The sequence below is a fragment of the Hypomesus transpacificus genome, chromosome 13 (genome assembly GCF_021917145.1).
Source record: "Hypomesus transpacificus isolate Combined female chromosome 13, fHypTra1, whole genome shotgun sequence".
NCBI lineage: Eukaryota > Metazoa > Chordata > Actinopteri > Osmeriformes > Osmeridae > Hypomesus > Hypomesus transpacificus.
In genome coordinates this window covers 5,335,568-5,348,519 of record NC_061072.1, presented here as the reverse complement: position 1 = coordinate 5,348,519, position 12,952 = coordinate 5,335,568, and the positions used below count along the sequence as shown (strand labels likewise).

General features: G+C 46.0%; 1 protein-coding gene across 1 annotated transcript; it reads left to right on the top strand.

Moving 5' to 3' along the window:
- The first annotated feature begins 1,113 nt into the window (after positions 1-1,113).
- LOC124475650 (regulator of G-protein signaling 9-like) lies at positions 1,114-10,218 on the top strand. Its single transcript, XM_047032426.1, has 17 exons — positions 1,114-1,341; positions 2,348-2,444; positions 3,669-3,719; positions 3,817-3,923; positions 3,995-4,046; positions 4,135-4,193; positions 4,313-4,389; positions 4,624-4,705; positions 5,432-5,494; positions 6,473-6,502; positions 7,352-7,413; positions 7,626-7,739; positions 8,036-8,151; positions 8,267-8,354; positions 8,906-9,044; positions 9,194-9,276; positions 9,621-10,218. The coding sequence occupies exons 1-17, from the start codon at positions 1,276-1,278 to the stop codon at positions 9,793-9,795; spliced, it is 1,461 nt and encodes a 486-aa protein (XP_046888382.1). The 5' UTR covers positions 1,114-1,275; the 3' UTR covers positions 9,796-10,218.
- The last annotated feature ends 2,734 nt before the right edge of the window (positions 10,219-12,952 follow it).

The following is a 12,952-nucleotide window of genomic DNA, read 5'->3' as shown; positions in this document are numbered from 1 at the left end:
GTGGAGATAGTTGTGGACTTCAGGAAGAACACAGCCCCACTCACCCCCATCACCCTGAGTGACTCCCCAGTCAACACTGTGGAGTCCTTCCGCTTCCTGGGCACCATCCTCTCCCAGGACCTCAAGTGGGAACTGAACATCAGCTCCCTCACCAAAAAAGCACCACAGAGGATGTACTTCCTACGGCAGCTGAAGAAATTCAACCTGCCAAAGACAATGATGGTGCACTTCTACACAGCCATCATTGAGTCCATCCTCACTTCTTCTATCACCATCTGGTACGCTGCTGCCACTGCCAAGGACAAGAGCAGACTGAAGCGTATCATCCGCACTGCTGAAAAGGTGATCGGCTGCAATCTGCCTTCCCTCGAGGATTTGCACACCTCGAGGTCCCTGAGGCGAGCGAGGAAGATTGTGGCCGACCCCTCCCACCCTGGACACTCCCTGTTCCAGCTACTCCCCTCCGGCAGAAGGCTGCAGTCCATCAAAACCAAAACCTCACGCCACAAGAACAATTTCTTACCATCCGCTGTTGGCCACTTTAACAAGGCCAAGGACTCACACTGACTTTAAATCACTATCTGCACAATGACACCCTGCACATTGCAATTTGCACTATTGTATTGTTCTCTTGCACTATCTGTATTTTTAGGTTAAATTGTAAATTATGGCTACTTATATTTTATTTTTTATTTTTTATTCCCCTTAGTATCAGCTAGACCCCCCTTAGTATTAGCTAGACTTTGCTCCTTTTGTATAGTTAGACCACATATTTAAGTTTCAATATTCCTATATGTTTAATGTATGCACCTCCCTGCCAAAGTAAATTCCTTGTTTGTGCAAACATTCATGGCGAATAAAATCCATTCTGATTCTGAGAAGCACATTTATTAACAATAGCGTTCCTGGTTAGAGTAAGCTTACTCAAATGTAAACGCGTATCACCTAAAAACAACAATACTGTCATCGAGACTCGGAGACACAATTTACAAATAATAGGCCTAGATAACGCTTCAACTTGTCATGACAAAAACAATGATCAAAATGTCGCCATCTTGCTGCCTGGTTGCGTAAATGTGTAACAGTTGAGGTTAATCTGCCAGAATATAACTGTGCTGTGGTTGGAGGGTTGTCATCCTCTCTATCCTTATTGAGGAGCGCGGTTTGGCATCGATTAGAACAGGACCTGTTTGTTGTAATTTCATCAGCATCTTTCCAAGATAAATTGCCGACTATACATCTTGTATTCTGTAAGTGTGGTGGAAAGCCACCACAATGACAATCAGAAATGTACGGGATCATGGACAGAGATTTCGTCCGCGGATGGCATGTCTAAAGAAGGTAGGTTATCTTTATAAAAATGTTGAGGCTGTCACAACCTACTGCATATTGAATTGAATTTGATTTATTTCAAGACATTTATATTCATCTGAGGACATCGATTTATTTTCTAAACGTTTAAAACACACGTTTCTTTGTCGACTCATGTTTTATAACATGCCATATAAACCACGTTATGATATTAATCTGTACTCATTCATAATATTTTTATCTCTAATCCAGATCTATAGCCTAAATGTATTGGCAAATCTTTCTGAAAGTAAAGTGTATTTTATCAAAACATGTAAGTTGGCGCAACACAAAGATATCTTTGCTGTGTTACCTCAAATGCTGTGCAAAGTTCATAGACTCACTGTAAGAAAACAAAACAACACTGGAAATGCCAGTCATGTAAATGGCAGGGAATGATTGAGTGGGGCTCTGTTACTCTGTATTGGATTACTCAGTCATAGTTTTAGTACAGTAATCATTAGCCTGGATAAGTGTGGCACCTTCATAATTACCTTCAATGCTAACCCTCACACCAGACGATATAGCTGCACCTCAAGCATATAGACAAAGCCTCCTGCAGCTGTGCTTTGAAGGTGCAATGTTGTGTTGCCAGGAGTTGGTACAACTGTGGTCCAAGAAATTATTGAACCACACTCAATCATTTCAGGAGGGTTCATGAAATCCCCTTTGGTCCAGTTGAAGCTGCTGCTTTGAGGTCCTCCCTAGACCAGCTTCAAAGCGCTAGATGTTCACATGACACAAAGGCACTTCAAACAGCCACAGAGTCACAGAGCTGAGACATACAACTGACATTGGTGATGGAGAAGATAGACGAGCAGTTCAGCATTCCTGAACGAAGGCAGGGTCAAAGTATGGGGTGAAGTGTAGGTGTTGACCTAACTCCTGACGGTTTTCATCTTAATCCTATCCTTACGTAATAAGTATCACTTTTTGCTGCTGAAACGGTGACCTGTTGTTCTGGTGACTGGTTGTTATGGTGTTCTGCTCCTAATAGCTGGAGGCGGTGATGCTGGAGATGCAGGATCCACAGGCAGGAGTGAAGTCACAGCCTCAGAGACTGGTCATCACTACTATACCCCACGCTATGACTGGTAAGGGATGACACACACGCACACACATGCGCAAGCACGCGCACGCACACTCACACCCACACACACACACACACATACACACACACACACACACACAGTTACACTTACGGGATTGTACATATGCAGTATCTGGGCTTGGTTACTAGCTGCACTTAAGAATTTCAGAGCTCTCCAACACAGTTTTTCACCCCAACGGTTTAAGATTCCATCTCCATGACAACCTTGATGGTCTCAGTGTCAGAGAACAAAGTAAGCGAGATATTAAGAAGTGGAGACGAAAGGGTGATAGGAAAAGTGGAGGGATGAAAAGAGAGCCACAGTAAAGAAAAAAGTATATTCCTTCCAAAGGAAAGCGCTGATCTGGTCCTGATCTGTAGCCTGGCTGCCAGCCCAATTTAGCCCCGCCCACAGAAAATGTTGGTCGGGAAGTTGGGTCTGGAGTAGCTCGGTTGCGGAAAAACTATACCCGAACAGGAGCTGTTCGGACCAATGAAATTTTCAGGGCAGGCTTTATACGATGATGGACAGATGATCAACAGTAACATAATCAACCACGTCACCAAAGAGCGCTTGGGTTGAATTTGTTTTCAACAAACAACATATTACGTTGCTCTGATTGGTTGTAGGTCTATCCAATTGAGCGAAGAGGCATTTGTTTTAGGAGTTCGGTTGAAACACGCCCCATAGTCACAGCCCAACGGAGAGTTATCAGACTCATATTCTGACTAGAATTATGAGTATGACGACGTAAGGTTACCTGATCTGCCTACAGACATGACATGATTCAAATCAAACACTCGCGTCTGGGGTCTGGGTCTGGGTCTGGAATCTGACTCACTATGGTGGTGCTTTATTTAGGAGGCAGCAAGGTAGATGCTTGTGGATCATGGAGTGTTCTGGACAGACTCCTGCTAATCATGCTAATCTCTGATCACTCTATAAATAAAGCCTCATCTGGATGAGGCTGTAATCCCTCCCCTCCCCTCCCCTCCCCTCCCCTCCCCTCCCCTCCCCTCCCCTCCCCTCCCCTCCCCTCCCCTCCCCTCCCCTCCCCTCCCCTCCCCTCCCCTCCCCTCCCCTCCCCTCCCCTCCCCTCCCCTCACTAAGGAACCTGGTAGGTACAGGTACATGTTGACAGAACATTTCTTATGAATACATGCACATCACACACACATACATTGCTATATCAAATCAAAATGATCTTCAAGTATTTCCTTCTACCAGGTGAGGATATAGTGGCATGGCTAGCTAACCGCTTCACAGTGGAAACCCAAGGTAAGACCACCACCTGTCTCTTTCAGATGCCCCATAACCGTTGTAAAACCTCAGAGCACTTTCCCTTATCACTCTGCTTGTCTTTCCATCAACTTAGAGGCTTGCACCTTGGGAACTATGATGGTGTCATATGGCTTCATATATCCACTCCAGGATCATAAACGCCTGATTCTCAAACCAGACACCTCTCTCTACCGGTTTCAGGTAAACACGCACACACACACACACGCACATTCCTTTAACACGTCAGTAAATAAAATGTTGTCTTTTCTCAGACACCATACTTCTGGCCTGCCCAGCAGTGGCCTGTTGAAGACACAGATTATGGTGGGTGGTTCAGACAACGTTATGCTGCTGGCTAATGTTCACATGTTGAGTCACCATGTTACATAAAGCAAATACTGTTGTTTTCAAGCAATCTATCTGGCAAAGAGAAACATACGCAAGAAGGGTATTCTGGAGTTGCATGAGCAGGTGAGAGATGAGAGATGTTTACACCCCAGATGTGAACACGTGCATGGCTGGCTGCAGTACACTGAAAAACCGTTTCAAGATTGAACGTAACCATTTCCCTGTTCGTTTTTTACCTTCAGGAGAAGTACAACAACCTTCACAAGTGGATGAACCATAAATGGGACTTCATTGTGATGCAGGCAAAGGAGCAGTACAGGTCAGTCTATCTCCTCCTTGACAACGATCTTGCTCCTATGTCACTGGTAGAATGATGCCATATTCTGTATGATGTATGATGTATCTGTGTTTTTGTGTATGTCTCTGTGTGTATTTGTGTGTGAATGTATTTATTTGTGTATGTTTGTGTGTCTGTCTGTATATGACTGTGTGTATATGTGTGTGTATGTTTGTGTGTGTGTGAATACGTGTCTGTTTGTGTGTGTCTGTCCAGAGCTGGAAAGGAGAGGAAGAAGCCGGACCGCGTGGTGTTTGACTGTCAGGAGAGAGCGTACTGGGTCGTCCATAGGCCTCCGGTGAGAAGCACACGCAGTGCCACAGTTCCCCACAATCAGAGTAGCAGTCAACAAAAACAGTTGGATGATAACAGCACATGCTAAAATGGAACGGATAGGCAATCCTCATCCCGATCCTATAGGATAGAGGAAACTGGTGAGAGTCTCCTGTCCTACAGCACCCCATGAACTCCCCTACTACGCCTCATTACTGCCCCCCATGGTGCCTCATCACTCCCCCACCACACCCCATTACTGCCCCCCATGGTGCCTCATCACCACACCCCATTACTGCCCCCCAAGGTGCCTCATCACTCCCCCACCACACCCCATTACTGCCCCCCAAGGGGCCTCAATACCCCTTTGGCCAGTGATGAGGAAAGGGCAGAGCTGGTTAATATTTCAGTAGTGTCTGAGAACACACCTGGATGCCTCAAACACCATGCACAAACAGCAGTCTGGAATCTCTCTGATCTACGATAGTACATGTGGTAGCCTGAATATACTGTAGAAAGGAAACGTATGGAAAGGGGTAGGATGTTCACTGGGAGAAAGTGACAGTCAACTGACTCAGAGATCCTCTCTCTCTCTCTCTCTCTCTCTCTCTCTCTCTCTCTCTCTCTCTCTGTCTCTCTCTCTCTCTCTCTCTCTCTCTCTCTCTCTGTCTCTCTCTCTCTCTCTCTCTCTCTCTCTCTCTCTCTCTCTCTCTCTCTCTCTCTCTGTCTCTCTGTGGGTGCGTGTTTCCAGCCAGGTACAGTCAGTGCCATGGAGTATGGACTGGACCGTCTCATAGATCCCAACACAGAGGAGGTAACAGGTGAGCCAGGGGCTGAGGCTGTCAGAGTGGCCTCCTGTGTCAGGATGTGAGGTGGGGTTGGACCCAAATGCACGACACTCCTGTGTCTGCAGCTCTACCAAGGACATGCACAAGGGCTGTCGTCAGTCCGATTACATTTGATAAGAGGCTTGTTGTTGTCTACTGACACAGCCCTCTCTGTCCTCCTGCCTGTCCTCGTAATCAGCCAACCACCAAGCATCCTCATGGTTAAGCCCTGTCTTTCAAGCCTGATCAATCATTGGTTCACTGCTATCTGCATGTGTTAATGAGTATTCACTGTATATTTTTTCATATTTTATCTCTGCAGGTTTTCTACATGGATCTTCATGTGCTTACAGACTCAGCTTTAAAGATTGGATACAAACCAACATACACACACACAAACCAACAAACACACGCACCCACACGCACACATAAACCATCTATGGGGTGTAATCAGTGTCAGCGTAGCTGCAGACAGTGCGTTTACCGCATACCTGATACGGGTGAATTACATGTGGGCTACTCTGGCGAGTTTTAGAAAGCGCAGAATGAATAGCCTACTACGTCTTACAGTTTGATAGAAAATTTGGTGTGCGTATAAACACGTTGTGCACATGACGTTAAAATACGTGTGCACATCCCCAGCGAGACGCCTACATGTGTAGGTGAATGTGTGTGAATGCCTGTGTCCGTTGTAAGTCTTTGAAAAGTTCTCCCGTGCATTCAGAGGCTTGATATTATCGCGCAGGTGCTACTGTGCGCTTTGCATATTAACCGGTGACACATATTACACATCATAACCAACACACTCACACACGCACAAACGAACACACATATACGCTTGCACAAACACAGGCACACAAGCGCACAGAAAGGAATACAAAATGACAAGTAATCTTAAACCTTAAATAATCAACCTTAGTCTCTGCTATGAAGCTTTCTAAAAACCACATTGTTTTATTTTCCAGAAAAAAACATCTGATGTCTACAGAAGAATTGTAAGTCAAGATCCAATAAAACACTATTATTGTTCAAATTCCTCTGAATTGAGGGCACATCATTCAATGAATTCACTTCCTTTTACAGTTAAATCTTTTCTTTTTATTGCAAAGCCACTATCTTTGGAACCATAGGCTATTTTGCTAAACTCAACACACTAACCACAACAACTTACACCAAATCAGCAAAACATTTTACAACATATCTCTTGGAAAAGCAAGCCATTCTTGCAAAGCGTCTTTTAAAACATTGTCTTTGCATCGGTACAGTCCACACAAACCATCATTTGAATAGGCACACAAAGCACCAACTGATAGTATAAATGAAAAACACTTGTGGCTTTTGCTTTATCAGTGTGCTGCGCACAGCAGTTTATCATAATGTTTTGTCATAAATGTAGTACTGTATACTAAATACACAAGTGATTCAAATGTGTAAAGTATGAACGTGTTTTTCCACACACTATTTAAATTTCCCCTGATACAAATGATCGGAAAAGGTTCAAAAAGAATCTCAGTTGCCAGACCATTTTGTTGTTTGAGGAGTGTTCGAATATTTTAATGTACGAAAAAACTGGGGTTTCCCTCATTTGGATAGTGTGTTATGTCGGGAATTTACATTGTACTGACGCAAAAACATTATGTTTTTAAAGAGAGATTTTTCCAATATTTTGTTTTGTGTAATGTTATTCTGGTTTGTTGTAAGGTTTTATGGTGAATGTGTAGAGGTTAGCAAAAATAACCAAGTTTCAAAGATACTGCCTTAACCATGCGAAAAAACTGTAATTTCCAATCTTTTGTTGTCTTCTTCCTGGTGAGTGTCTGATGACGTCTCCCTGTGTCCTTTAGATGATCTTTACCCAGCAGTCCATCATGAGGCCCAGGGTGAAGTCCTCTGTGTCCATTGGAGCGTACGTCCACTGCTGCTTCAGTGCTGCTTCATACAGTTTGATCTTGTGGGATGGAGTGCTTGTGTCTGTGTGTCTGTGCGTGTGACAGGGTTGAGTGTTTGGGACACGGTGTGCGTCTATGTGTGGGTCTGCTCCTTCACACAGTTTTATCTTGTGGATGGAGTGTGTTCATCTGTGTGCATGTATGACGGTGACTTTGGATCTCCCTTTAGGCTGGTGAAGTACTCAGTCACATACAAGCACCACGACCCGTTTCTTAGCAGCTGTCTCCCGAGCAGCCCCTGGATCACTGATGATGTCACCCTCTGGGCGTTGAACATGGCTAAGTACATGAGACACTAACAAACACTCATCACACTGTCGTTTTATCTGCTACAGGTTTGAGATCTGAAGAAAAAAGCAGAGTGTGTATTAATGTGAATGTGCGTCTGTGTGTTTGTGTGTGTGTCTATATTTGCTGTGTGTGTGCATGGCCTGTGTGTGCCTGTTTGTGTCTGTATGTATGTCTGTGTGCATCTGTGTGTGTGTGTCTATGTTTGCTCTGTGTGTGTCTGTGCGTCTGTGTGTGTGTGTCTGTGCGTCTGTTTGTGTGCATCTGTCTGTGTGTGTGTGTGTGTCTCAGTGTGGAGATGCCCACTAAGATGCGAGTGGAGAGGTGGACCTTCAGTTTTGGGGAGCTGCTCTCTGACCCTCGGGGCCGTGCTGACTTCAGACTGTTCCTCAAGAAGGAGTTCAGCGGTAGGCCAGCTACGCTAACCCAACACCAGGCCACTATGGGGAGGTTCTCCTCCGGTCTGGCCAGGAGTAATTGACTGTCAGGGGTAACGTTGGCTCTTCCCATCCCTGTGTCCAGGTGAGAACCTGGCCTTCTGGGAAGCCTGTGAGGACCTGAAGTGGGGCACGGCTGACACCATGCAGGAGAAAGCCCAGCACATCTACAAGTAAGAAGACCTTGGAGGTCCAGGACCTGTCTGGTGATGCCGTGTATGTTAGTGGGGCGTGTAGTCCACTGACAGACTGAAATGATTGTAATTTCTTAACTTTGATATAAGGTGACTCAGACAGAAATGTAAAGACAGATTTCCTCCAGTGTCTGGGAATCTTCTCCTCTGCTGTGACACAGTTCCTTCTCACACTAAAAGATAAACTGCATGTCAATTGACAAACTTTTCAACTTGTCCACCCATCAATGGTGATGAAAACAAGTTAAGCGAGCTAGTTTGTTCAAATTATTTTGTCTCTGGCCCTTTCTTGCTTGTGAAATTGGTAAGTTTAACTATTCCTGGGAATGCTCAATATGTAGATTTCTCGCATTTTCCAAAAGATGTGTTAATCACAAAATGTGTCTCTTATGAACTGGCCCAAAATCTAAATGTTTTTATTACATGAATAAAGTGTTTCATTGTTCTAAAAATGATTTTTTGACACTGACCAAGTGTCCCGTGGTCTGTGGTGTAGTATCGAGTGTTTGTGGGACCTTCTGTCTCCTCAGGACCTTCCTAGCTCGCGGCGCCCCCCGCTGGATTAACATCGACGGGAAGACGATGGACATCACAGTGAAAGGTCTAAAGCACCCTCACAGATACGTTCTGGACGCGGCTCAGACACACATATTCATGCTGATGAAGAAGGTGGGCCACACTGTCAACCATTCAACATAACTCAAGATTTTATGGAGCAGCTTACTTTCCCTGAAATGTTTGTTTGCTTTCAGTGGATTAACTTGTGTGTATGTGTGTTTGTGTGTTTGTGTGGGGGTGTGTGTGTGGTGGCCTACTAGGACTCATACGGCCGGTACCTGAAGTCTCCAGTGTTTAAGGACACCCAGAAGAGAGCCATCAACCCTGATCAGCACAGGTTCAGGTGAGTCTCCATCAACAGGGCTGACCTCTCCACCACCCGTTAGGGAGTCAGGTATCTGAGCGGTTAGGGACCCGGGCTAGTAATCGGAAGGTTGCTGGTTCGATTCCAGGCTGTGCAAAATGACGTGTCCTTGGGCAAGGAACTTCACCCTACTTGCCTCGGGTTAATGTCCCTGTACTTACTGTAAGTCGCTCTGGATAAGAGCGTCTGCTAAATGACTAAATGTAAAATGTAAATGTTATCAAACACATTCAAGTTTGGGGCCATCATTGTATTTCTCTCACCCCCCCCCCCCCCCACTGTCTCTGTCTCTCCCTCTCTCTCTTTCTCTCTCTCCCCCCCAGTGATGTTCAGCTGGAGCAGAACGCCCGGAAGCGCAGGCCCAGCATCAGCCCCATCATCCTCCGGCAGCAGGAGGAGGAGCAGAGGGCCAAGCTAGCCGCCAGCGGCCCCGTGGATATCACACAGGTCATGAGTAAACTCAGCAACAAGGGCAAGGAGGTGCCCCCCAAGAAATAAGTACATGCACACACTGTACATGCACACCAAGACACAGGCTTTGGCAGGTGGGCTTGTGCATGGCAGAATAGCAGCTGTGAAAGGCAATGTCAGTAGATATATCTGCAAAAGTAACAACTGTCTGTAGTGATGTCGGGGAGCAGAGCAGTAGAGTTGTGTTTGTTTGAACAGACGGGTCATGTATCACTGGGTGTGTGTCATCGACAGTATGTGTTCCATTTTCCATCCACCTACCATGCCGTCTGTCTCTGTGTTCTCTGCTTGATCGTTTACTTTTAAAGACTGTCAAGTTCCATTAAAGCGTGTTTTGTTTTGCTGTAATAAATACGTCAGGCCACCTCATGTGTCTGTGTCCTGTCATCTTTACTGTGCCATCCAACATTCTTCTCATTCATTCACAACTCAGTCTCTCACCACTCTCCTCACTGCAGTCTGTTTATGAAGACCCCGGGGGTAGGGAGGGAATCAGAGGGAAACACTGGAAGACGGGTTAGGCCGTAAAGGAGAGAAGCCTAGGAAAAAAGGAGGGAGTAGGATTGTTCCGTTGAGGGTCGTTTTTGATTACTTTGACCAGTCGCGTATGATCAGATCAGACATGGATGGGACCTTCCAATCCTTGCTGCTGCCCCCTCATATTTGACCTTTGACCCCTACAGCTGTGCCGCTTCACTGCTCCCGTCCCCCACCTGGCCGTGTACTCAGGCATGAGTGACCCCCCGTCAGCCAGCCCCCCTCCCCTCCTCCCTCACACCCCTGCCTGTCCCTCTCCAATCAGTGTGGCCATAGACAGCACCCCCGGGCCGGAACGCAGGCAGGCGGAGGGCGAGGCGGAGGGCGAGGCCAGGCCTGGAGGGGTCGGGGGCTTGTCTCGAACCCGAGTTGCCCTTTCATTGGGCCGCTTGCTTCGACGGGGTTGCACTCCATCCACTGTGTTTGCAAGCCTGTCTCCCAAATGTCCTGCCCCCGCTGGGATGACAAGCCGTGTCCAGCCAATCAGCACAGCCCGGCCGAGCCAGGCCCCGCCCCGACGCATTGCTAAGTGAGTCAGGGAGATGTCCTGCCCCAGACAATTTCCCCCTCCACTGTCAGCACCTACAGAAACACATCTGTTTGTGACCTCTGTTGCAGCTTCTTCCAGATCAAGGTGGACATCCCCCCTGAGTGTCGTATCTATCCCATCGACTCTGAGGACGAGGACGAGGAGAGTGGCCCAGCCTCCCGGGGAGGAGGAGTCAAAGAGATCATCTGTCCGTGGGAAAGCCTCACCCCCCAGGATGGCACTGGGTAACATCCCAAACAGCCCCAGGGGGCAGAAGAGACCCAGACAGATCTGGTCTGTTGATCAAGCCCTGGTCTAGCCCCAAGCCATTATCCTGAATGTACCCCTATCGTAGCCTGATAATGAGTCCTACATGACCCCCTAAAGAGTTTAGACCAGTCAGCAGGTCAGCAGTGACATAATACTTCTGTTCACCAGATGCTCAATGTGGTTAAAACTAGCTGACTGAGGTGGGTTTACTTTATCTAACTAGCTGACTGAGGTGGGTTTACTTTATCTAACTAGCAGACTGAGGTTATAGTATATATAGTATATTGAAGCCACTGCCAAGCCTCTCTCATGATGATCTGTGCCAAGTCATAATACCCACAGACTGACCTGAACCCACACGTCAGAGTGCTTTTGTTTGTGTCCTGCACACACACATACACACACACACAGACAACACTTGCAGCGTATGATGCAGTGTAGTGACATGACCCTGAAACCCAGAGGACAGCTAACTAGCTGCAGACCCTTTATCACAGTGATGCGGCTACGCAGAGTCCCATTTACCCGTCAACATCCACACCCATGTTCTAGCACAGTGCAAAAGTTCAACTATCCACATGCCTCTGGGCCTCTTTTCTTGTCATTTTTACAGAGCATAAAGAATAATTTATTTATATATAAATATATTTAGACAGTGAAATTGTAGTTTTATGATGTCAGGAGTTCTGTGAGATGTGTCTCTGTGCTGCTACTATAATCAGATGTACCAAAATCCACCCACACTCTGTCTAATGGTTCTTAGCCATTTTTAAAATATAGAAGAAGTGGATAGGTGTTAGGGTTAAGTGAGGTGTTAGCTACATGATGATCAAGTCTGCTGTCTGTGGATATTGACAGCATGGGTTGAGGCTTTCATTTTGTATTTGGCTTTTCTGCTGTTTTGTACATATAACAACTGCCTTATAGACTCCCATGGGATGTATAATATTATGTAGTGTATTTTTAATGAGGTGTAAACCTTAACTATGTTTACAGATGCAACAATGAGAAAACTATGGTAACTGTATTTGTGTTTATTTCAACATTCAATGGCTTGTGCAAGTGCCTCAATAAATGACTATATATGACTGTAAAAGATCATTCATCCCATATTTGTCCTATTAATTGGATGTGTATGGGTTATGCAGCAGAGGTAATATCATGGTCAAACACACAAAGCAGTTTCTGCATGTTGCTGTCAGAAAGTGAGCACTAGGTGGAGGCCTGTGCACATAAGAGGACCAGGATGAATGGGTACTGCATCATAAACCAACAAGGTTGAATGGTGAGAGCTAAATTCTAAGAAAGGGTTGTAAACATCTTCTGATGGTTCAGAATATCAGAGTACAGTCACCACATAAAGACCACACCCACATATAGACCTCACTCACCTGTATACCACACTCACCACCTGTAGACCACACTCACCTCATATAGACCTCACTCACCTGTATACCACACTCACCACCTGTAGACCACACTCACCACATATAGACCACACTCACCACATATAGACCACACTCACCTGTATACCACACTCACCACCTGTAGACCATACTCACCTCATATAGACCACACTCACCACCTGTAGACCACACTCACCTACAGACCACCCTCACCTGTAGACCACACTCACCACATATAGACACACTCACCTGTAGACCACACTCACCACAACCACACTCACCACATATAGACCACACTCACCACATGTATACCACACTCACCTGTGGACCACACTCACCACATATAGACACACTCACCTGTAGACCACACTCACCACATATAGACCACACTCACCACCTGTAGACCACACTCACCTACAGACCACCCTCACCTGTAGACCAC